Raw genomic sequence first — 27,280 nt, 5'->3', positions numbered from 1 at the left:
TCGTTTGAAGAAAAACAATTCCCTGCATCAGTAAATTGTTTTTGTAAACGTTAGCCGATGAATTTATGAGGCAACATTAGTTAGCTAAAGTTGGAGCTACAAACTCCACCATTGTTGTGCCTAAATCTCCCAACAGTTAATACTCAGAACAGTGGTTCCCAAACTGAGGACCGGGGACCCCCAGGGGTTCTTAAGTGAGTTCCAGGGGGTCCCCAGAGAAATATTAAGAATAGTTTTATTTCACTGTTGTTTCACTCCTGAGCAGGTAGCAGGATGAGAGAATGTATAAGACTGGATATTTGACGCTAGTTTTCACTCTCCCAACTGTTGTCACCCTAATTATAGTACAGACAGTTAAATATTTTTTAAGGAGTCATATCTAACAGCAAAAATCTTTTCAGATGGGGTTTCTTGGGACCAAATCCCATGAAATGGTAGTCTGTGGTTTAATGCATATTTGGGGGTCATTGACATGAAAAAAAGTTTGGGAACCTCCACTCTAGAGAAGTCAGAATCTTTTAGCTAACTTGAATGGTTGGGGCTGGCCCATAGTAGTGAATCGAGTCATTAAATTTTGCACAAAAATGACATCTTTACAACAAACACCACTACAGCCTACCCCCGTCCCCTATGCTGCTCCATACACTACGCCATTACCACATTAAACACAAGCCAAGAGGCTACAATCCAATAACAGGGAGTAATTTAACATAATTTCCTTTATTTGTCAATTCAAGTTAGTCAAGACTGAAATCACGGTAAACTAGGTCTAACCTGTAAACTGGTGTGATTTGGCTCTTCATATTTACCAACTACGAAACCTCAAACAGATGTTTTTTCTTTACTATGGTGAACTACCCAAACACCACAAACAAAGTTGCAGTGATCATAAGGATTGGCTCATTTCGTCCACAAACTTGAGAGCTGACAGGAGATCTGGTGTAAGGTGGCTCATGCGATTTTCAATGAGGCAGTTTGTGGACTTGTGTTCAGTGTAAGTGATTCAGTGGGAATGGATGGTTTGGATAAAACAATGGGCAATCTGATACAGCAATTTAAATGCTAACTCGTTTACTAACAAACCCATTGATTCAGACAGTCACACAAGAATTCACAGAGTGAGCAAGAGAACTTTGAATATTCTGCAATGAATCAGTTTGAGAATTTGCAAGTTGGTGAGTGATTAGACCAGTTCCTGGAGAGCCTTACTCATTCTTGTCTAATGCTGCATTTAATTTCAATTTCAATTTGGTTGTGAAATCACTCACTTGGAGTCATTCACAAACAACGATTTGTTTGTGACTCAGCCATCACTACTCTGCTCTTTTTTCTTGGGCAGATGTTTTGTCTTGAGGTCTGCTAGGCCTACTTAGTTATCCAACAGCATTGCTTACAGAATGTATATTTTTGTATACATTCAAGAAGTAATAGCATATTTGAGAGCATTTTTTTTTACTTGCCAGTTTTGTACATGAAACCTACTAGCTAATGTTTGCTCTTGTCCAGTCCTCTAATGTAAAGCTTGACCTCGAAGGAAAATAACGGCAGTGTTAGTCATTAACATTGTAATTTCAGCAGTTCTTGTGTGATCCTGTTCACTCGAAGACACAGCTACCTAGCTAGTTGGCAAAAACCCTAAAATATTGTAGTATTAAGTGGATCATTCATTCTATATAGCCATTCCAAGTATGCGTTAATGTGCATCATGGAGGCATTCAGCTAGTTTACAATCCAGTTAGCTAACAGCAAATTTCTAGTTCCGCAGGATGCAACAGACAATAGGAGCACACACAAAGCTATAGGAACACAAAATTACTATTTGGGATCATTCAGAACATCAATGTAAGAAAAGTAGAATGTTTTCCATGTCATTTTCAATGTTTGAGACATTTCATCATTTTGCCAGAAAAAGCTTTTATGTGATCGTAAAAGAAATGGGAAGATCAGTTTTATTACAGCCAATTTTTTTAGATGTACCTGTCCTATTAATTCTGCAAACCTTTCACTTTAGGCTGTCAGAGTATTTGATCAGTATCAACCTGGATCTATCTTTTTATTGGGAATGTAAACAGAGGGTTTTGAAAGTGTTTTTAATTATTTATGACATTTAATTTTTTTTAATGATTTTTATAACTATGTTCAGACCGTATTTAAAAAAAAAAGTGGTTAGTATTATTGCTTTATGCCACCAATGTGGTACTCAAGAAAGGTTGCCCGAGGGTGGCAGATCTGAGATGGCTGACACGGGGATTACCTCTGCCCCTGCACATAAATAAGAGCACCAATGACAAGAGTCTGTTTGACCGCAATATGACATGTTTAGGCACGACACAGAAAATGTACGCCGGGAAAACTATTTAGCCTAGTATTGCTAACTGCATACCTGCATTGCGTAGTCTCTCTTTAACTGTTTGTCTTCATCTTCCGAATCCTTTATAATCTTAAAGTTACTAACATGAGCTGAAGATAAATTGATAACATTAGCCTGTCTTCTGTCACTTGGTCAGGGTCACAGGAAAATGGTGCTTAATCTTTTGGGGTGTACCTAAATTTTTGCTGGTGCTCCATAGTTTTTGATGTTGGTAGCACCAGTGCTGCCAAGTCTTGTGATGACATTGAGGCTTTGAAAAACATGTTTTACAGTGTTTCTATGCAGAAGATTTTTTTTACCCCCATATTAATTTCTTAATACCTAACTAGAAAAAAGTATTTAAGTCTCATAAAGGTGACTCGCAAAAGTGGACTGCCCTTTCAAAACGTAGGCCTGTTTTACTGTGTTATGCTGTGCTTTACTTTCATATTCATTTTAACCAGCCATTCAACTTTGAAAGTTTGCTCCCACACAAGAAGCAATGTGGAGAGAAAGGGAATTTTACAATGTTTGTTTGGAAGTCCATGGCATCAGGCCGCTCCAGGACAAGGGGATTATGTTTTCTTTGTAAGGCTCCCGTCATCTCATGGCAGCACACCAGTTGATGACAAACTAAGAAAGGATTTAGCCTACATCCTAAAAGGTAGCCGGCAATTTGAACCCTCTCAAGGGGAACCTTACAATCACCTGAATGAAGCCAATTAGGTCGGGTGAATGTGAAGCACGGTTCCGCTTTGTCAGGCATGTTGTTTTGCTGGTAGTAAGTTATTTATTTTGTTTTTTACTTTGGCAAAGAAAAAAAGTAAGCATATTTGCGAAATGAGAGGTGTATGCATGGGCACTTTTACTGTATTCATGGTCCCATGCTGCTTCCCTTTGTGCTCTAGTTGGCCAACACAAAGCCTCATAACGTTCAGTTGGAATCAAGTTTTCAGCTGGAGCATCCATGCAATTTCAATACAAAGCTATGAGAGAACATAAGCTGCTTGACACTGATCCTTGTATGAAGGTTTTAATAGGCTAACGCTTAGCCAGTACTACGTGTTAAGCTAGTGGCCCCTAGCCCATTTGTTGGCTTTCTTTGTGCCATTTCGCTAACCAAAAAGTAACATTTTCAAACATGCATTGTGATCAATGTGGAAAAATTAGCTTGTAATGTGAAGTATGACAAAACATTATTGGTGCATTTCATACAGGCAGAATAATCTTTAGTGGACTTTACTCATATAACAAAAGAGTGTTGCGTTGTTGTGATTACAAACAATGAAATCACAATCAAAGCCTATTACAAAGTGCCAGAATGATTAAAAAAGTTTACACAAGAATAAGAAAATCTGTCATAATTTCCATAAAGCCTGTTTATAAGAATGTGTTAAATGATTTGGAAAGATGAAATGGGATAAATGATCAATGATACCTGGATCACAGCTATCCACTTTGCCTAGATCTTTGGAAGTAAGCTGCCTCTCTCTTCTGTAGGCATCCTAATTGGGGCTATTTTCAGTAGCTAAATGGTTAAAAGCCTCTACAAAATGCTTGTTTGTGGTTAATCCATTTGGCTTGGCAGTGCTTGGCTTGGCCGTACGCAGCTTCTACAATTTACACAGAATTTACACAGTGTGGAGTTGATTCTGTGGAATTGAACGATTTTTGTGGGGGATGAGGAGGGTTCACTGTGATTGACTAGATATGAACTACAAGTGTTGGAAACTGAGAACAATCAGATATTTCAGCTGTCGTCAGTTGAGTTGGAAAGTCATATCGTGGGCAAAAGCATTTCATGCACTTCTCAAGAAACTCCAACTGCTATACTTTTATAACATTGATTGCATTTCTAAACCATAAATTGTCAATTACAGCAGACAAGAGCACAGCTTGAATGCTTTTTGAACAGTTATTGCTTTGCCAGTGACTGGTGATCCATCTTGTCGTGGGATTTGAGCCCAGGTTACACTCAACTCTCTCCCACATAGGCTATAAAGATATTGTCAGCTTTTGTAGTGCAGCACAGTCACGAGTGCTACAGAAATGTTGTCTAGTTTGCTTTGGGCTTTAAGTGTCTACTCCTTTGTTCTTAGAAAGGATAGTGTTGGCATCTTATGGATCAATCAAACCTGATACCTGAAATAAAAAACCTGAAATAACATCGGTGATGTTATTTTGTTGAAAAAAATATGCTTTGTCAAATTGCTTTGAGTACATTTAACACACTTGCTTTTGAAACGTTTTCAAGTAATTATAGGCCTTTTTAGTACTGTCTTTAATCATCCACTCATAAGCAACATGACATAATTAATCACTCTCGCTTCACTTGTCTCTGACACTGGTGATCTTTTCATTGCAACACATGACAATTTTCCCTCCGCAAATAATTCATGAATGTTTCTGTGTAAAGAAGATAATGATGTGAAATTGTTGGGATTTTTGGAAGCTGCTCTGCACTTGGTATTTCTTATTAGCCAGAAACCAGTTAAGATAAAGTGTAACATAGGCTAATTAGACAAAAAAATAAGGCTAATGGTGCTACAGCCTGGCCCACATGTAAGGTAAAGGTTAAAGAGGCATAGCAGCTCATAAAGTCATTTTCTCATGTCATCATGTTTTCCTGTTTGCACACGCTGTTAACAGCTCAGTCTTGTCAGTTATGGGGTTGTTGGAAAAGGCTTCCATGTGAAATGCTCGTGTATTTTTGCTATTTTCGAAGAATATTCAGTTTTGAGAATTTTCTAACCAAAAATGTGATGCAGTGATGAAATACATTGGTCTGAAAATTTCTTAATGAGTCAACTTTTAAGTTATCTGAGAAAAGCATCTCTAAGGAAATTCAATAGCATTATCTCTACTTCACAAAGTAGCCTAAACGAAAAGGCGTCTACATGTCTGCTAGGTCCAAAATGCAATGGAAAGGTGCAGTTCATGATGTCAGAGCAGATGCTGTAAGCTTGCACCTTGATCTCAGCCTTGGGAGAACATGTTAGTCTTCATAAAGGAACAATTTCTGGGGAGTTGAGCTGAGTATAGAGCAAAAGAGGGCCTGTGGAGAGATGATGATGTGTGGGAAATCCACAGAGCACATCACTGTTTCAGCATGGTGGAGGGGAGTGGGGGGTGCTGTCCCCATGTATCCCTAATCATACTGCAGAATCCACCGTCATCTGCAGCATCAAAAAGAAACCACTCTCTCTTTCGGGTGACACATTCCCAACTTGTGATATTGACGAGTAAATGAGAGTTCATCTTGTGACAAATTTGGTCCAAACTAGAACAGATTATCAAATGGAAATCTGAATACAAATTGTTAATACTTTATAAGCCCAAAACACTAGTTTTTAGTATTATAGTATTTCCATTAACATATGGTCTTTCTTCTAATTGGCAGAGCACATATACAGATGTATAGTTTTTTACAAGTTTTAGTTAAAAGTTAGTATTTTAGAATTTTCACAACTAATTGAAACATAGAAGCCCAAACCAAAAACTAGTTCTCCAAAAATCACATACTAACAACAACAACAAACTGGCAGACACATTCACAGGCCCATTATTGATGTGCTACAATATCAGTCTGTAAATTGTGAGCTTATGTCCATCAACTGTGTCATTTATTCAGTTGCCATGTGCAATATTTAAAGAGGTATTGTTAGCCTAAAGGTCAGAGAAGCAGGCTTGTAATCAGAAGGTCACTGGATCGAAGGTCCTGACTGGCTTTGAAAAATCTGGGTGGGGAAAATGAAAGAGTAACACGCTCCTCTCCCTCAACAACTAAAGGCTAATTTATGGTTCAACGTCAAAATGTCACCTCAGCTACGCCATAGGCGTCTGTGGGGTCGGTGTAGCCCACAGAGGTTGTCGCCATAACTTACATGCACCTCTCCAAAAATGTAACTGTGTGTAAGATGACGTAAGATAATCGTTTAATCGTTTTAGTCATTTATCAAGTAAAAATACCAAACATTTGCTGGATTTGCTGGCTTTTCTCCGTTTCATATCAGATCAAAATCAATACTTTGGTTTTTTTGGGCTGCTGGTAGACTAATTAAATAATTTTAAGACATCGCTTTGGGCTATGGTAACTTGTGATGGGCATTTGTCATTATATTTGACATTTTATAGACTAAATGATGGATTGATTAATCAAAAAAATAATAGAGTTAATAGATTAATCAATAATTTGAATCATTATAATTGCAGATAGTTTCTGACTATGAATGTGTAGCATGGCATTGGCAAGGCCACGGTCAAGGTATAGCCTAAAGATAAAAGGCTCCAGAGAGGTTTTTCCCTTTTCATGCCTTAAACTGCTAAAGGAAACATAATAGAAATAAATCTAAAAGTAGAGAATATGATACATTTTAATTTGAGGGTAATTGTAGAGTAGGATTGTTTGAGACGATGGCTGAAGTTGGAGGCAAGAAAAGGAAAGCATTGGTTTTGAGGAAAAACGAAGCAAGCCTATGCTATATTTCACTTTTTAGGGTGAGGGAGCATTTGAGCATATATTTAAACATTATTTGCATAATGCTAAACTTGCTGCCTTGCATTTTTGGAATTGCACGTGCATGTAATCTTGTCATTCACTTCTTTTAGTGGATGACCAAGTGCTCATGGGTGCAGCTAATATGTAAACAAAGCTGTGGGAGATTTGAATAATGCAAGCCTCTCTAAACTAAAAATAAGTGCGGGTCATAGCTGAAATGCAAAATAATGTTTTTACTTGTCAGCATGATTAATTTCGAAATTCGAACATAAGGAAAAAAAGGAGTTAGATCTCCAAAGACCTCCCTATTGGTACTTTTAGCCACTGCCAGTTTGCAACATGGAGACTAATTGTTGTTTACAACTAGAGTGTAGTTTCCAGAGTTAAAGACCACATGAAGCAGAATACAGAGCTCAATTCATGACATGTGGCTGTGCCTAAAACGGAAGTATGGACGGGAGTTATGCGAGTTAAACAGCGGGAGTGCACATTGGTGAAAAGGTTAGCCAAACACCCAGCAGCAACAAGCAATTATGCAGTATTAGAGTAGGTACGAATATAAAAGCAGTGATGAAATACGATTGTAGTCAGATTTTATCACCATACTTTCCGTAGCTTACAGGGATCATTGTGCCTTTGGTGAAATCTGTAGTGTGCTACTCATCGGCTTGAAATAACAAGGCTTAACTGAATATATTTCATGGTGTGTATCAGAGAGTAGGATAGGCTGCGATAAGATTTGATGTAATTTAGGAGGCTGACGTGACTCCTCCCTCACATACATTTTAAAGCATTTCAACTGTCTGCGATGATTGAGATACATGAAGTGTCAACAGTCACTGTCATGTGTTATGGCATAGTTTGTCATTGTTAGTGGCTAGACCTCAGCTGCAAGATGGAGGTGTATTGACTTAAAAAAACAAAACAGCTACAGTGGACTGAACTAGTCAGGTATTGATAGCATATTCTTGATACCCTTCGCTTTTTGAATGTGACACTTATTCCACTTAAGACCTTTTCACTGTCGCATTGATTTTGGAGGCCTACCATGCAAGAGTGGCAATGCCATTTGAAGCCTTGTTTGTTGACTCGGCCTCAGTTAAGCAGCTGCTGGAACAGGCGCAAGGCAGTTATTTGAGGTTAATGGTTGTCCATGCCCTCTCTCCAGTTAGACATTCACAGGGCAACACTTCCACTGTCCATGGTACAAACAGTGGTGTATTAGTGACTCAGCACTGCCTGTCATGTGTTCTTGTAGTTAGTGATAACTGAATAATGTGAGTATATGATAGGCAAGCCATAATCATAAACCGCTCCAAAAGGCACCAGTAAAATCCGGTTGTCCCTTCTGTTATTTAGCGTAGATTGCAGAGTGTGCATGCCCAGCTACGCACTCGCTCAGTTAAACACATTCACACCACAGTCTTCAACTGCTGGCCACAAAGCAACCCCACCGGAGCCGTTATGTTCTGTGTGGAGATTTTGTTGCCGTGTTACAGATTTTTGCAGGTCTGACATCTGCAATATAGTCTAGTGCTTGTTGTTAGAAGACGGAAAACATGGGTTCAATATGGAAGTAATTTGTTTTACTTGCAGTTCAGAAAATTGTATGTAGATGCCATTAGCTTGATTGACTGTTGCTGATAAAATGCTTTTTTTCCACTGTTCGGTTGGATATATCAGTTTTCAGTACAAATTCATTAGAATCTTGACTGGCAGGCTACAAGTGCAGGAATGCATGTAATAAACAATACAAAGACTGAACTGAACAAATGAAAAATCTATCTCACTCTACACACACACACACATACACACACACCCACACCCAACAGAGTGGTAGAGATGAGTCTGTCTGCTCTTCAGCCTCAGGCCTTGTCCTTTCCTAAACCCTTCCCTTCTCCCCAATTTGTCAAAGTAAATTTGTCAGTATTTAGGTTTAAAAAAGCTGACTTTATCCAATGAATGGTTTGTTTCAGCACAAGTATGAACAGTAACTTCTATTTTCTTAAATCTTGTCTGTCCAAACATTCTAGCTTGACGGGGAAAACCTAACCATAATGTTGTTTGACAGACGAAACAAATTAACATCACACGCATTACATGCATCATTCATTTGTGCACTCTAAGGGTGGGAATATGAACAAAATATCATACCAAAATATTTTCAGATATTACTACGATTCACAGTCTGTATCATAATGGTTTTCGTTTTTGTTTATACTGCAAGGTTGCAAGTCAAAAGTTTGCCAACAAAGAAAGTTATAAATGTTTGAGTTTATTAAATAGATGTAAAAGAATAACTTAAAAAAGGCCATCAGGAGCAGTCAAAGTAGATTTTCACACCTATTTTAATGAATTCTAATTTGAAAACATAAACTAGCGCTACATAGCTGCCAGTCACAATTGAAAGGAGCTGTAAGACTCAATTAGGGCTCTGAAGTAAACTACACTGTAAATTGCTCGTTGTGGAAAAACATTGTACATCTTTAAGTTGGATTGCTGTTTTCTCCTCATGTCATTCTGAGAATAGCCATGGAAAAGTGGTTTGAGGGTTTCAGGAAAAAATTGGTGGCAGAGCATTTCATCACGAGGGTCAACCACTTTGAGCTATCTATTGAAATCTTTGTAAGCTTCAATCTTGAGTCTAGAGGCTGTAGATACAACTTGTCGTACATTCAAGTGCTTCTGGTCAGAAATAACATTTGACCCTGTAACAACAGTAGTTTTGGTAGCTGTTGCTTTATTTTAGAAATCAAGAGCTACACAGCTACTTTGTGTTGAATCAGCGAGGAAAAAATGCACATCATATAATTGATGTTTTAATTTAGTGAAAAATGGATGACAAATATTTTAAAGAGTAAAAATGAAAATATACAATACATTATTTACATAGAATTCCAAACATATAATAATAAAATAAACCACTTTTACCATCAATTGTTGATATGGCTTCCATGCTTTCTGCCCACTAAATGTCATATCTTGGCAACTCGTGTGTCGTGGAAATCCCTGACTTTCCCAGTCATATTTACCACTTTGCTGAGTTGTTCATGTGTGCTCAACTCTGAATGATATTCCTGACAGCACTTGAAGGCAGCTTAAGTCTTGTCGTTTTGGCTGTTTTCAATGATGCACTCGAGCGAAGTGTTGAACCACACAATTTTAAAGCTTTCATGTTAGTAGGAAAGTTGTGCAGTGACATGGGAGAAAAGTTGGGTGAAAGCAGTGAGTGTAAACGGTTATCGCAAAATTTATACGTGGAAATTACAAGTGGATTGTATGCTACTATAATATGTGAGGCAAGTCGTGACAAAATTTTAATCTGTGACGATGTGTCTCTCTAGCTCTCTGACAGCTGACAAATAAGGCCTGCTGCTGTTTGTTTTTTTTCTGTGCAGTGTTTAGGCTATCATTGTCAAGTTTCACGGCATTCACATATGCAGTGCCAAATCCAACTTTACAGAGGCAATACCAAATCCAACTTTGTGCTCTATAGCCTATAAAAAATCTTTTCTCTGCTTGTCTATTAAAGAAGGGAAATTCAACTAAATAATTATTACTTTACTGCATTTGGGCGCAGCTACAACCCTGAGGCAAACGTTTTACACAATCAGTACTTGTGTGTCATCATCTGGTTTAAAACCAAATTATCTCCAAATGACGACGATCCACTTTTAGGAACTGAAACAACATTTTCACATTCAGACTCAGGAGAAAGATTTTCCTCTCTAACATTTGGCTGATCCATTGTTTTCTTTCAACTTTGCTCGTTGCTTCGTTTTTCCAAAGACACTCTATTTAAGGTCTCTGTCTTACTTTCCCACTGGAGCTGCCTGCTTCTCCATCTTAACTAGGCTATTGTTTTTGGTCACATGGTGCAGGTTGCACATTCAAAGGTTGTGACTGGTCACGTGTAATGGAAGCGCTTGATATACCACACTGGGACTTTCAGGGGAATACAAGCACTAAAACATTTTAATATCGCTGAATTACAAAATTATTAATCATGGGAAGACAAAATCGCGATATAACATTATCTGCGATTAATTGCGCTACCCTAACTTCAATTTATGGGGCTGTTTCAATTATAAAAATGATTCAAGTTTTAATCCTAAATTGCAATGCTTTTTTTTAAGCATTAGACTGCATAATACTTTGAAAGAGATAATTACCACACTATTATTGTGTAAATGGTCATAAATAGAAAATAACATAAGTCTCCGTACCAAGAGACCAAACATGCACTCACTGAGCCTACATTGCATTTGACTGAAAACAAACTAGTATAGCACCGTAGGCACTGTTAGTACTACTATTGACATGCATTGAGACAGAGAGGGTCTCAATTATAGAATGAAGAGAGCAGAGATAAAGAGAAGTGTTTTGAGAAAATTGATGACTGGCTTTTGTAATGCAGAAATCATGGCAGAGTGGAATGGCTGAGCATGTTAATGGAGTTGCTCTTGTTTCTGCCAAGGTCCTCTTTGAGCACAGGAAAAATCAATCTGGCACCTTGTCAAGGTTTGAAGATTGGGCCTTCCTTACACTGTGGCCAATGTGCGAGTGTGCTTTTCATCTTCTGCATCAGCTGTTGCCACAGACAAGCCACAATTTGATCATCTATTTGTACTTACTGGCGAGTAGAATTCACAATTTAGCCTAGTCGCCACTATTTAGGCTTGACATTGAAAAACACATAGGCTATTGTGTTTTTAAAAGTGCTTAGCAATACAATATGTCTAGTCTCATTTGTCTGTCCATGCTCCCTTTTCTACCAATATTGGAACAGTGAAGGGGAATTGGTTCTTTTTGCTGAAAGTTATTTCTGATGACGTTTATGGGTAAAGAATACTTTCTGCCAACTACTTCAGTTTTTGTATTTTATTGCTTGCGTGTTTAAATGAGAACAAGGTCACTTGCTATAGCAAGTCATCCTAGTATCAGATGAGTGTAAGTATTGGGCCAAATACACTTGATGTAGTTTTGATTCATGTTAAGTAATTTTTTGACACATACCTCTCATATAGGCTATATGTTTCCATTCTTCTTTATTATGCAAATCAAATGTTGTTAACACACATTTCTGTGTGCTGAAGTGAACTGAAATAACTTGTAATAACATACAAACATACAGGTCTTTTTAAGTACTTAAATATTCACACTAGTTAACAGTGCTGTCAGATTTAACCTCCTATTGGTGTCTAGTTAAGTGCATGTGTTAATTTGTTGTGTTTCCACTGTATTTTATTACTGAATGGAAAAGCATACGGATAACATAGCCTTTTATTGATTTTGTCGCTTCTTTTGGGTTTTTGAAACCGAAAGTTGCCCAAACATCTGCCGGGTGATTTGCTGGTGCAGGCTTAATGGCACCCGCAGACATAGTGTCGTCAAGCAGGGCCTCCGTACCTCTGGAAGCCTTAGCAAAAGGATCGCTACAATGACACCTACAGAAGCTTTATACACATGAAAAATGAAATAAAACAATGGTGTTCCAAGTATCAATATCAGAATTTGCAGATTTGATTCTGGATTGGAAAAAATAAAATTGTTTTTTTTTTCTTTTTTCCATCTAGCCCTATCTATTGGAAAACTAGCAGGAGGATCAAGGTCAATACAATTTGAGGCAGTGTGGTGTGAGAGCTTCATTTTTTGGCACATCACACCAGAGCCAGGACATTTAGTCAGCCATAGAGCAATCTGCATATTTCACGCTGCTCCAAGTACTGTGGGCTTGAGTCAGTCGTACAGCTGCCATTCCAAGAGATGCATAAGGCCATAGCCAGAGACAGATTACATTTTGTCAATGGAGACAAGGTTACAAATCAGTCCTTGTGTGTAGGGAGTATCGACCAAAAATGACCTCATGTGGTTATTTTAAGTTGACTATTTCCAAACATTTCCAAATACTTATGTTCGCCCAAATTTCAAGGACTACCAACAAAAATGATCTTTCTAACGAATGCAGGTGAAAGACAAAAAAACTCAAATAGCTGACTGTCGGTATTTGCTGCTACACCTTTCATTCAAAATTCACACTTAAATATAAAATAACTTTTGCCCCAATATTGTTGGTCATCACAGACCATAGGTTGCTTCTCACATTCTGTGGTGTAAAGCCTGCTTTTCTTAGCAAGTCCCGAGAACATAAACCACATTATACAGTTGTAGTAAATATAGCCTAGTTGTTGAAAGATGATAGAAACAAAAATAAAGGAGATGGACTGCTTGATTAATTCCTGATAGGGATGGGACAATATATCGAAATTCAATAAATTGCAATACAAAAATGTGACAATACGTATCGTGGGACAGAAAAATGAATCATGATATATTAGCTCCATTTTATTCTGCTGTAGTAATCACAAATGAGAAGGCTTGCCCATCACAATTTCACAAGCTCTCCATCCAAATTATATTATTTGCACTTTGTAATACATTCTAGCAAGCCAATGCCATTGCTAGAAAGATTTGTGTCTCAGAAATAAACACTTTTATTTATTACATCGTATCGTGGTTGTATCGAATCGTGAACCCCATATCCCGTATCAAATCGTATTGTGAGATAAGCAGATCATCCCAAACCTAATACCTGAGCATTCAGGATTTTACAAATCCCTACCTGTTGAGTGCCTCTTACATATAGCCTAAGACGGGTTACCTTACCACAGAGGAATCTTACCTGATGATAAGAAATTTCGGTCAGCTAGACATCGCTCACATTGATGTATGGTGTAAATAAGGTTTCTTTGACTACAATGTTGCAAAAAAGGAAGTGGTCAATTTTGCTTATCCTGGGATTCATGATGCTGTTGTTAGAATATCAACAAATGTGAGCGTTTCTGTTGAAAAGCATTTGAGCTCGAATGAGGTCCCACTTTGCTGGGAATCTGGAGTTCTCGTCGATGACATATTCACTGATAAGGATGTTGTCTGACCCACAGACTCCTGATTCCCATCACCTGGATTGGCTGGGTGCATTTCTATTTTGGTAATCAGCTCAAGCACGCAATCCAATTACATGGAGGTTACTGTGTGGCTCTCTGGACGGCGACCTGTCTTTAAACAGCCGGCAGAGAAAAGGCTGCTCTTTGCCAGACTCTGCACATTCAATTCAAGTTCATTATTGTTTTTTTTATTGGGTTTACTACTCTGCTGCAGTAAATTATTGTCCAGCGCACGTTAGTGACATAGTCGCTTTTTAATCTGCTAACAACCTTTTTCACACTCTCTCTCCGCATTGTCTCCCAGTGACTTATGCAAGGATGCCATATGTGGAGAGAGAAACGGCCCTTGGAACCAGTAGCCAATAACTGTTTTGTATTGGCCAGTGGTTCCAGTTCCTGTCCATAGACACATCACTATCAAACAACATCCACATTCTTTGAATACGGTGGTAGAAGACTAACTAGGCCTAATCATGGACAGTTGTGTGGTGATAAATAGCCAAAGGAAATTACAAAAATCAAAATGATCATTTATCAATATTCACAAGTTTGGGCTAGCTGAAGACTGCTAACTTAAAGTAATGCAATGTTTTTGAGACATTGGCCCATTGCTCAAATCAGCATACACTATGTTGAGTGATAGTTGGCGACAAGCATTATCTTAAAAGTAAGAAAGAGAACTTGTAGCAGCTCTACAGCTAAATCGTAAGTAATCTTAAATGATATGTGGCCATGTCTCGCAATTTTGCGTCAGAGATTGGTAAACTTTACACCAACTATGACACAAAAATAGTGTACTATTTTGAACTAGCGGGGACTGCTTTTTCCATAGGAAGTGATGGTGGTGGGTGATGGGAGACTCTGTGCAGCTAAAAATCACTGTGCAGTGGATGAATACGTGGTTGCTCACCTGAAATAGTTCCAAAAATAAACCTGGCTATATTGAGTTAATGATATTTCATTTTTAAATATGGTGAATCTACAGGTCATATAATAAAAAATGCAACATTTTATTACAAAAAGGTCTGCTTTGGATGATACTAGTCACCACCTATCACTCAACATACTGTATGCGACAGAGTTAGCATGGAGTACCAGAGCGGACCATCTACTGGGGACACATGGAAGATTTTGGTGTATATTCTCATCACTTAAAACTCTTCTTTTAACATGGGTTAGCCTAGGTTTAGTGGACTCAATTTATATTTATGCCATGATAGGCAGGATTTCTAAATTGCACTGTTTTGAATTGAGCAAAAGTAAGTATGCTAATATGTCAGAATGTCATCAATATTAATGACGCCATTGCTCCGCTATTTGCTTTTTAAAATACATTTTTTGAGCCTCAAGCATCAAACAAATGAGGCAAACTCTGAAGCTGGAGGGCATAGCCACAAGTTGTCAGTCATCTCCTCACCTCAACGATACCTGGATTGGTAATGTCACTGAGCTCTTTTTTTCATATTTCGATATGAATTATTAGTTGTCACTTGAACTGGACCTTGATGTGAGTGTTAGGGCTTTCATTTTTGTTTTTTGTTTTCTTTTTCCAAACATGGGTGAGACCTGCCAACAGTGACTTAAACAGATTTAATAGATTTAAGTCATTTATTTTAGGTGAGAAGTCTGTGTGCCACATTATTCAAGTGGCGTAGGTGTTGGTTGATGGTGTCAAGAAAAATGGTCAGCTACATTTTTATTTCTGTGAACAGGAATCGTAATGACTGTCCAGAATGGCAGTGTTGGCATTGTGCTTAGAGTTTAGAGTTGAAGGCAGGAGCTGCGATAGGAAGGTGTGGAGAAAACAACCATAGAAAGACTTTTCTCATTTACGCCTGTGCTGACACTGTTTTCTGTCAGCTTAATTCAAGCTATAATTACCAGTTCTGTATTTTGACATAAAGGACTTGATGCACATGTTAACCATCGCATGCTTTGTTGTTGCTGTAGGGGAAAGCAATGCAGGTGTGTTGAATTCTATGGTGTAATTTTTGGATAATTGGCTGCATTTGTAGTGCAAAAAGGTGTACAGCGACGTTTTGTCATTTTTAAAAGGTAGAGTGAAGTTAGAATATCATAGGCCATTACCGGCTTGTATTGTTTTCCCTTCCACCTATTGTTATACCCGCCTTTTGGTTACAACCCCTCTGGACCCACACATCCACATTCTATCTATTACATTTAAACGGTAGACAAAAATGTCAAAATGAGTGTTATGTTTCTGCTTAGCACTGATTCTATTCAGGCACTATGAACACCTTGATCATCTATGACTGATTAGACAAACCCCTTGTTGTCTAATTTCTATTGTATGCACAGATGGTGTTCCTAACAGTCACATGCAGAAACTAAATTACGCCTTTTAATTAAGACAACTCTGATTCAATTGTGTTCCACGGCAAAAAGATCACAAATTTCCTTCCCCTCAAGATTTCTCTCTCTCTCTCTGCTCAGTGGAGGCAGAATCACCCTGACGTGGCCTCTGTGATAGATAGCTGAATGAAATCGGATCTGTGAAAAAAGGACAAGCACTCAGGGAGGTACACAGCCTGCATGCCTTTCGCTCAACGGGGCGCTCACTGGGACATTTCCTCAGTGGGGCTTTTTCAAAAGGGCTTGCGCTGCAGTTCCAGCTAAGGGCAGTACAGTAGGTCAACTGCCGATAGAGTTACAACCTCTCCTTTGTGGAGGTGTCGGACAAATTAGACCTCACAACTGTTTACCCAGTCAAACAGGGACAGCTGCATCTCTCCGCCCTCCAAAACCCGCCACTGACTGTTGTTCCTTTGGGGAGCCATCTGTGAGGAGTAAGCAAGCAGGGTGATCAGATGGCTGCTCACCAGCTTTACCTCTGTCACTGCTGAGGGGGTGATATGAATGGCCCCTTCACTGAATGCCTTCGAGTTTTGTGCATTCCACGATCCAGCTGCCATTTTGGACTGTTCTTCTAATGAGAGCTGAGTAATGGTAGCGCACACTCACTCCTTTTCTTTCCGCCCTTGCTACTCAGGCAGTGGGGACAGGCCAGCCAATAAGACTAGATGAGCCAGTTGTAGAACAGTTGGATGTAAATGTCTTATTATACATCTCTTAGGCATTTGTTATTCCTAAGATACTGGATAGTTAAATCAGTGTACTTGTGAATATAAAACTTGAGAACAGAGTCTTTAGACTGTGATTTCATAATTGGACAAAACCTGGAGCTCGTGCACTGACAATGATTTGTAGAATAATTTTGCGGATTTTGTTTGAGCTGTTCCACCCAAGTGAGCTTTTATTTCATTGTACTGCTAACAGGTATGAACCAGAAAATATGCCCATATCCCCATAAAATCACTTTGGATTCAGTCATAGTCACTGGAGCAGCTCCAAGATTTGTCTCCTGATGACACCATCAAGATAAGCCCTATTTGCAGGGACTAATCTTGCGTGAAGTAAAGTGACTTGTAGTAATTGCAGAGTTCGTCAGTGATTGTAATGATTTTCATCTTTAAAGTAAAAAATCCAGCGCAAATTACCTAGCACATTTTTGTGAAGACAGAGGTTCCCTGATGATACTAATGCCATGCGATGCTAGTAATGCCATGCAATTTGAATGCAAATAAATATACTGTAATTTATTTTTGATTTCAATTTATTTTTTCATTATCCTCTTCTAGACATGCAATTCCTATCTTCTCCTGTTATATGTATACAATTTTATCAAGGTCAATGACGATTTCAGCAAATTTCATTATCCTGTGCGATTGCATTTCGCAAAACGTAGCGGTCCCCATATAATACCAGTCTATTTTGCCAGTATAATACTATACTATTTTTTTTCCTAGCTTTAGGAGAAACTTCAAATTCACAAATCAAAGTGTCCAAGGTAATAGTAGCATGTGAATTCTAATCACACACATTTTCATTTTCTCCATTCATTCACTACAGACCTTTTAAGATCATATATTGTTGAAAGGACACGTTATGATGAGGAAAGCATGCAGTGGTCTAAATATTGATGCATTTATCCGCAAAGGTCCTTATTTCCTCTCAGAAATGGTGCTTCCCTTTTTAGTAAGTCTAGGAAAAAAACATTTCGTGTAACACTCATAAACAGCATGGTTACTAATCAGAGGTAGAAACTCATCTTTACAAATTGGTTTGGGAGATTTTTCTAAGGTCCCATTGTGTGCCGTTTGGCCGTGTTTTTGTCGGTGGGTGTTTGCAGCACAAAGAGAATCATCAGAAGTCATGCCTCTTTGAGGTGGTATTGATCTCATCACCCCGGCTGCCACTCCAGAGTCTTTTGTGCTTCAGGTTTCTTTGCCCCCGCACGTTCCTTATCACAGGAGGAGACGAGAGCTGCAGATGTGAGTGTTAATTATTTACTTACGTGCACTGGTTGAGGGGGCTCACAAGGGGGCTGTGAGGCCAAGATTTTCAGAAAATGCACTTTCTGTGCCCACTCAGCTTCAACCGCAGCGCTATGTTCAGCACCATGAAAGAGAATGAGTAAATCAGTTTGTGAAAGTTATTTACAGCCTCTGAAAGGCTCACATTGTGGGAGACAAGGAAAAGACTCATAGGTAAAAAAGGGACCAAAAGGGACTATAGAAGGAATTAAAAGGTCCATGTGTTTATGACAGTCAATGATATTAACTGCTATTTATGTAATGACATCAGAGGCATCATTTTGGTTCTGCAGACTAAGGCACACTTCATGTAGTCCCCTCACAATACCAAAGGTTTGAACCCAGCTTTTAAACTGTCACATGTCATTCCAGCTCCAAATTTTCCTGTCACCGTTTACAGTATTCATACTTTATCCGGTTTAAAAAGCAGCAAAATAATCTGTAAAAAAAAAAAATAGGAGCATCAATAGATACAATGTTCTCTTTTACAAGAGAATCCTGTGCACTGGATGAGTCAAAGCAGTTAAAAGCATTGCAAATATTTAGACAAAACGGAGACACCCTTCAGTGACTGTTAATCTGAAAATTACAAACATGTTTGATCTGAATTGTGAAAATGGAAATAATTTGTAACCTTAATTTCTTGAGATTTATCCCATTTCAAAGGCACAAGTTGGCTTAAAAAAACATTTTCTTTATATCCATGTTGATCTGCGGTATGTCCAAAAGTACATATAATTGGGATCTATTTTGGAATGTTTTATTTATTTATTTTTTTTGAAAGGTATAGTATAAAGTGCCCCATTGGCCTATAGGCTAAATTGGAAGGACATATAGCACATTTACCTTTCTCCTAATTCATGCACCGGTTCATTTGTGTTTTTAAGCTGTTTTGTTGATGCAAGATTGTCCTTGTCTTCTCAAGTTGAGAGGACATGGCTGTATAAACCGTGTTGGGACAAGTGAGGCCAGCTATTCCTTATTTATCAGCAGTGACACTTATCAGCACCTCCTTGTGAAAAGAGAGCCAGTCATTCAGAACAGTGGGGCCACCTTGGCTGTCAAAGCAGGATTTAGGCTACATTTCCCATGGTTGCCATGGTGACTGTGGGAAGTGATTATGAAGACAGGGTTTCTGAGCAGTGCTGTCACACCAGTGGGGATTACCATGAAGGCTTGCGCAGTGATCATAAGAGAATTACTGGCAATTGATCAAATGATTTTTTTTTTTGTACCCAATGAAATTTTTTGTTCGTTGATGGCAGAGCTGTAACCCTATTTTAAAACCTGATTTATTAGACTAACTCTTGTCTCTTTTCCCCTTAGGGCAAAATGTGGTCAAATGGGAAGGGAACGTGTAGACCGTGAGGATTCTCTAACCCTTGCCCCTGACCAACCGTCTGAGAGGGTGTCGGACCTCACTGAGGCAAACCTGGGCCGTTGGCACTAAAATGTCCCTAAGTGGTGGCACTGCAGGCGGGAAAGGTGTGGACTCTAATGCGGTGGACACTTACGATAGCGGGGATGAGTGGGATATCGGTGTTGGAAATCTGATTATTGACCTTGACGCTGACTTAGAAAAGGACAAACTTGAGATGTCTGGCACCAAGGACGGAATGGCAGCACCACCCAGTGCAGTGGCAGCATTGCCTGACAACATCAGGTTTGTTAGTCCAGTGTCTGGCTCTCAAGGCAAGGAAAGCAAATCCAAATCCAAGCGCAGTAAGAACTCTAAAGACAATAGTAGCAAAGCCTCAACTGGAGATGGGGCCAAAAAAGAAACTACAGGACGGACTCAAGGGGAGCCCACGGGTACAGCAGCGAGTGCAGGAGCCACTGGCAACAATTCCACCTCTGGAAAGAACATGGAAAAAGGGGGCAAAGCCTCCAGAGGTGTTCTCAGTGGTAAAAAAGAGAAAGAAGGGGCTAGTGGGAAAAGTAAGAAGGAGAAAACAGATGGAGGCCCAGTGGTGGCAATAGCTGCTGCAGAGAAGGATGTCGTGTCTCAAGCCCAAGTTGCTTTGGGGAGTAGTCGTAATGCGTCCTTTGAGAACACACAATCAACAGACTTGGCAGAAGCCAATCAAATGGGGAATATTGCACTTGAACCTGTTGGGATAGTACCAGCATTGACCACAAAAACTGAACCAGAGGAGCTAGAAAATAGTAATAATGAATGCAGAACGTTGAAGAAGGTGAAAAATGAAAAGGTAAGCTTCTCTTCTTACTATTTTCTTTCTTGTGATGCTTCATGGATTTGTTTGGTGTTATTAAAACATCATGATGAGTCTTGAGTTATATGAGCCTTTGCCGAAGGCAATTATTGATTCCAGGATATTTTTTTGTGTGGACAAAGTGTCAGATTGTCAGAGTTCCAGCCGTTTCACTTACTAATGTGTATGTGCATCTGTGAATGACAGGCTTATGTAGCAACATGATCTTAATATGGTTTTGTACCATTGAAAAGTAGGTCCATATTAAGATGAAATATCAAGTTAGTAAAGTTACTGTTTGTAGTTTGTTCAAAGTGAAAATGAAAGTAAACTGCAACTTCGTTGAGACATTTGTATCAAAAAAGTGAATTGTTACCTTGATTATTAGGCTATACTACCATAACAGTAACCTGTTCCTAAAGAGCTATGCTAGTTGCAAATGTTGTAATCGAAGCCAAGCTATGCTATCTAGCCCGCTCTTACTTAGCTCTAAGTCTTCTACAGTCGCATGCGAAATAAGTTCACAGTTGAACACTGAGCTCTCAGTTCAGCATGCGAAACACTTGATAATATATCAAGTATAATTTGATATTTGGTATAATTTGGTCTTTACCAATGTATTATCTATGGGAAAACATTAAAATGATAGTTTTAAGCAAGCACAGCTGTTGAAATAACCAATAGGAACGGTCACTAAAATGATCACTTCCTCTTCCTAGAATCCAGCTACAATTAGCGACTGAGTGTCGAATTGCATTTGTCTGTGAAGATTACCATTGAAACCATAATGGCTTTTAACAGTATGAATCAATCATGGTATGAATGAATTCAATAAGGAGACAGAGCAGTGTACTTTGTGATGGCCAATAGCTTACACGAAGCTGGGAGATGCACTGCATTCCCTGAAGCTGTCTGACATCTGATACAGAAGACCTACTGCTGTTTTTTATGACTTTTATTACCACCAAGTGAATAAGAGCACCCTTGACACATATGATGTTGAGTCCAACTACAGGAAATAGCCCAAACAATGTTGTGTTTTTTTCCCTGATGGACAATATGTCTGCGGGTTTAATTTTCTGGACATTCATCATTTTTACTGGTCAAAAAACAACCCATTAGGCGTCACAAACTGATTCATCCATTTTTGAAGGCAGCCTTTGTCCGTTTTTTAATTTTGAATTTGTCTTATTACGCCATGTTCTGCCTATAATACCAACATTGCTACATCGATTGCAGATAACCTTAAATGCAGTATTCTTTCTTTTGGGAGACATTGCCTTTATTTCATCATGTGTCAGTTCTCATGTACATCAGCCAGCAAAACTCTGTACTGTTTTTTCTCTCTACCTTGGTAAATCTAATGCCTGCCAACCAAATAGGTCAAATAGTTGCTTAAGTTAAGGCATTTGTCACATAACGTTCCACTGGCAGCTGATTTTTCTTACCATTTCACATTTGACATCGTCGTACAAGAACGTTATAAAGAGCTGCTTAGCTATTCACCCACACTTATCTTGTCCACTCATCGAGTTGATCTATCATTGTGTCTCTTGTATGCCTCAGAGCAGCCTTTTCATGCTCTCCCAGTATAAAAGACAGCAGTGCAGGGAGGTGCTGAGGACTGTTTTTGTCTGTCATCGTGTTCCATTCTTAATCCCACAAGCCCCAGCAATGCCTGGTGGAGCAGTGTGGGGGAGGGAGCTCGCTAGTGCAAAGCACGCCTTCGTCGTTTCCCTGCTGCTCTGAAAGAGAGGTGGGGGAAGGGCTGCGAAGAAGCCTGTTTGATTCCTTAAATCCAGGACACCCAGTCAGGAATGCAAGCTGCAGAGTCTCCTCAGACAGCTTGAATGTGGAAGGAAATTTAAGGACAGAAGGCTTAGTAATCACAATGTACTTAGAATGAAAAGGCTTCCCTGGGAGCACCACATGGGTCGGCTGACAACATTGAATAGAGGAGAGGGGTCACAACTGCGCTCACATAGCTATCCTTATGCTTGAAAACTCTTGCTGATAAAATGACATGATCATATTGCTAGACATTTACTTACATTTTGGCTAAACCATCTGTCTTACATTTTAGCCAGGCATATGACAGAAATAATAATATGACTATATAGACCATAATATGACTACATCAGGTGATATGTAACTGGCATACAATTATCCTGTGCCTATTCTGAATTTAAGATTGCTGCAGAGATTATTAAGCACCTAATAAATAGTTGCCTAAAATGAATTATAAAATAAAACCATATCCCTAAAAATTCTGTAAGGAAGTTATGGACTTGGGAACTTGTCTGCCTCATCATAATTTGACTATTAATTTGAAATAAGTCTTTTACTAGCTGTCCCAAGTGCAGTTTTATACCTGTATTAATTTGTAACAGTGTCTCACTAACAATCTTATTCTCTGCGGTTGAGGTGCAATAGTGTGGCTACATTGTCTCTGTCCTAAGTTAAAGCTCCCCAAAGCATTGGCTGCGAAGTTGATGTTGAATAAATCATCTCTGCTTCCTTAATACAAGCGCTAACCCCCTCCGACTGTGTCTCACTCTCCCTCCTCTCATTATACAAGTCTAGAGGAGTAAGGCATTCGTCAGCTGCCCCGATGTGCTGCTGGCCTTGACGAATGGAGCAGCTCTCATGGAAAATTACATTGGCAATGTTACTTCGAAAAAGGAAGGAGAGAAAAGAAAGGCTGCACTCGACAGTGAAAGAGCACAGCCACCTCTCAGCATCGTTGCTGATGTGCAGCTCAGGGAGTGGAGGGGTCTCATGAGAGCTAGCTTGATTTCTTTCACTTTGCCTGTGCCCAACTGACTGTTGCTATTGTGTTACAGCTCATTCCTTTTAAGTAGCGCCAGGGCTTTTAAAGGCCCTGCAAAAGACGAGGGAGTGTGACCTTATTTTGAGAGGGGAAGCAAATTACATCGAGAAGCTTCCACTCGCTGCACAATGAGGCTCTTACCGTACCTGTCCGTGTGCTAGTGAAGCTAATTCTGTGGAGAGATGAGGGGAGCTGTTGTTTCATTAACATAACACGAAAAAACACAGCAGGATGAAAAAACATCCAGTTTTTCCTCTGCCGAATACACAAGATTCGCTTTACACCTGGCATTAACATGTATCTTGGGCATTGGCTCTTATCCAAATAGGACGTAACACCAAAAATCCGCTCAAGACTGACTGAACACTTGTAGTAATTCAGTCACCCAAACCACCTCAGGAGGTGGTCAGAGACACAGTATAGCCACAGTGAAATACACTGTGGCTATACTTACTACACAAGTTAAAAAAAGCATTCACATTTTTTTTTTATCTCAAATTGATTGCCAGAGCTCTCAATAGGGAGCCAAGGAATGACTTGGGTAACTAACATATGTTTTAAATAATATATTGTCATACTATGAAAGCCTTGTTTACATTTGTATTGTATGTGTACATTAAATACTCTACCCTTACACTTAAATAGACATATTTTGACTCATGATGAGGGTATGAGGAAGATGCAAAAAGGAAAGTGGGGATCTTGTAATATTTTTCACACTTACTAATATGAGCTTTATTGATATTTGCTTGATTTTAACGCAGCCTTAAAGGCAAAATCATAAAGGCCAAATAAGTAAGGTTTTTACTGCCCCATAGCACAAAATGACCATAAAACATCTGCAGGGGGTTGATACGGTTATTGATTAATACCAATGACTCAACAATTACTTTGCCACTTGCTGAGACTTCTGGCTTTCAGAACTCACTTTCCGGCCCATACTCTGTTTTGGAACCAAAATTCTTTGCTCATTGGAATTTAAAGCAGGTCGGTTTTCGATTTCTCCACTTTGTCCCTTGGATGAATACTTGCTTATTTAGGCAGACCAAAACAATCTCAGTGGGGGCCTAAGAGTTAACAGGTAGGGAAAATCTTGTATGACAAATTGAAATGTAAACTATACTGTTCTTTCTGTCTGCTTTGATTCAAAATCTATGTATGTGGGAAATCACTGTCAGCCACCAAGTTACAGCGTAGAAAAGAACAAAGAAGGTATTTCTCTGCCTAAAGTAGATACCGCTAAATTCCCAAATCTGCATTATGACTTCAGATTAATGACGATGTCTATCAGCAAACTAATTACTGGAGTTTCAAACTGAATGAGATTGAGCAATGGAAGGTAATGCAATTTCAAATTTTATACTTCAAGAACACCCTGCATGCACTAATGGATAATCTAGGTGGGTCTGAAGTAGATGGAGAATGTTAGAGATGAGCATAAAGTGAAAACTCAGTAACTCTGAGGCTTTCTCTTAAGCAAGGTTATGTAAAGCCTCAGCTTTTAACCGGTAAATCAAGTGTAGATATCCATTGTCTCTACTGGCAAAGTGAAAAGTCACACACACACATGCCAGACACTCCATTCTGTCAAACTGTTTCTTCCTAGCCTAAAGCCTAGACTACGTTATTATCCTCTATGCCCTGCCTATAACTGTGATGACATAGTGTGTACATTGATTTTGACAATCCAATGTTGAGAGAGAGTGTGTTAAAATGGGATCAAACATTCACGTTGTTTGTGTAGATTAGCAGTGTATTTCACATAGATCAAGGGAGACATTTTACCGCTGTGGGTTCATGGCTGCTGTGATTCCTGTATTGCTGCCTTTGCCTGTTTGAAACACTCACCCTCAGGGAGCCCCTCACTACTCCAAGAAAAAAAACATTTGACGCTAATTGTTTTCCACGTGTCTGCCATTAGCCTCTGTCTCCACAGTAATGTGAAATGCTTTGAGCATATAGGCTAAACAAAAACACTGGACCACAAAAAAGATAAACCAAAAAAATAACATTTAAGGAGGTTAAAGAAAACAGAAATGGTTTAAGACTATTAAGGTGCAGATTATCGCTGAAGAACTGTCAGAATGGATACCTGAAACATATAATTAAAAAATTTGAATTTAATAATAATGATGATTATATAGGTTGGGACATATTTCATTAGATGTGAAATTCTGCATCCTGGAGATGCTGTGTCTCAGCAGACGAAGACGCATGCCATACATGCCACACATTTATCCTATACCTCATTGACACTTATCTGCATAAATGCCATCTAAAATGTATCATTAGTAAAACGATCAAATGAAAACCTTTCCTACATTGATTTTTTTTTGTCCACTGTACTTGATTGACATCTTTGCACAAACACACTGCACAAAGATATTTTACTCTATGCTTAGCTTTCCAGTCTTAAAAACATCTTGTTTAATGTGCAGTTGTGTGTTTGTGAAATTAATCCATGGCCTTTTATATGTAGATGTATTGTAATGACAAAGAGCATACAATTTTTTTCTACATTTTTATTCGTATGCAGATTGTTTTTCTATTGAAGATCCACATCGACCTAATTTTGAAAGCAAATACAAAACATCCCACCTTGTATAATGTAGACAACAGTGAACCGCACTAGGCAAGAGCCAATAGCAAATTTTCATGGTACAATGATCATAACCAAAACTATCCCAGTAAATGGTAATATCACAGTATTTATGGAAATTTGCTGAAAATTACAATTAGTGCCTAATCTTAGTAGAATTGTAATTGTCCTGCATTACAAAAGCTCATTTTCCTTCTGGACCTCGGCAGAATTGTAGGTCATGCCCACAGCTTACTGAATTTTGCTTGCAACAATAAAGAGGGAGGGTTTGCTTGTCTAAGCTAACCCCTGACATAGGGATAGAATCTGTATTCATGAATGTACTATATAGCTGTTATGAAGCTCATACTTGATACTATGAATGTCTTATAAAGCAGTTCATTTAAAATGTTAAAACTGTATTTTACATAAATCAGACCTGATAGGCGAGCTGAAGCTACATCAAGCTCTACAGTGAAGTAAGTGATGAATTTTTTAACACAGTCGTCATGATTGTTAAAAACTAGGAAAATAAGGCCCAATTTGAAAATAACCAGCCAGAATTATCCTTTAAAAGTGCAATAAATTCACAGAAAACATATTTGATTTCACAAAAAATACTGCTTTTATACACTCGAATATAAATTAAGAATATTTAGCTGCTATGTCTACTCCCAAAACACCTGAAAAATTTGCCTAATCGTGCCAATAAGCAGCACACTTTAAGTAGTGTGTACTGTGTATTTAACAAACCAGATGTCCCTGAGTGATGGCTGGGCTGTTCTGCTGTATGGTTAATGGACTAGGTTTTTGTCTCCCACTGGACCGGCCACGCCTCCAGGCATCCACACTTCAAAATGTTTACCACCAAGGCAATGGCAATATGTTAAACACAGGGCAATGTATGGTACTGTGCCTATGGCACACCCAAAAATAATGTAAACACCTAACTTCAGTCAGTGCAGTCTTTTATTTTATTACAGAATGTAATTGTAACAGTTTTATTGTGCAAATCTCTTTCAATAGCTTATTTCCCTCACCTAATAAGCTTGCCTTAGGCGGTGTCTAGATAGTGCACAATCCAGAGTTTCTGCATCTACACTTCACACAGTTACAGTAGAGAACTTGTTGCAGACAGTTTCGAAGATTTGTGAATCCACATCACTGCATAGATAGGTAATCGGCATCAGACCAAAAAATCCAGATTGGAGCATCCTCAGGAGATGCCAGCATGAACAGCATTATATCCCATGCCTCAGCCCCCAAGGCAGAGCAGAGATTTGGATAGCGAATGAGAAGGGGAATGCTGTGGCCCAGTAAGTTTATAGTCCTGTTGCACAGGAAATCCTTGTCAGGAGGCACCAGAGGCTGTTGTGTGGAAATATTTAATATTGGAACCAGGTCTTCCCTAGTCATAAACTCTGCCTGTAGTCACCTTGACCTTAAAGAATGTTTAGTTTGATTTGTGTC

At 38.9% G+C, this 27,280-nt stretch overlaps 1 protein-coding gene across 5 annotated transcripts in view; it reads left to right on the top strand.

Annotated features, from left to right (window-relative positions):
- Positions 1–27,280, top strand: part of znf609b (zinc finger protein 609b) — a 67,875-nt gene that overhangs the window by 756 nt on the left and 39,839 nt on the right. For 3 of the 5 annotated variants that reach the window (XM_071922467.2, XM_071922466.2, XM_071922464.2), the window contains exon 2: positions 19,516–20,399. The exons of 1 other annotated variant lie outside the window; for it this stretch is intronic. In XM_071922467.2, coding sequence (XP_071778568.1) covers positions 19,641–20,399 — 759 coding nt within the window. In that variant the 5' untranslated portion in view covers positions 19,516–19,640. Of the gene's footprint in view, positions 1–18,129; positions 18,148–19,515; positions 20,400–27,280 lie in introns of those variants that run through there. One more of the 5 variants, XM_071922465.2, reaches the window with a different exon arrangement.

This window comes from Centroberyx gerrardi, chromosome 1 (assembly GCF_048128805.1).
Source record: "Centroberyx gerrardi isolate f3 chromosome 1, fCenGer3.hap1.cur.20231027, whole genome shotgun sequence".
NCBI lineage: Eukaryota > Metazoa > Chordata > Actinopteri > Beryciformes > Berycidae > Centroberyx > Centroberyx gerrardi.
The sequence above is the reverse complement of the archived record's forward strand: the minus strand, read 5'-3'. Positions and strand labels throughout refer to the sequence as shown.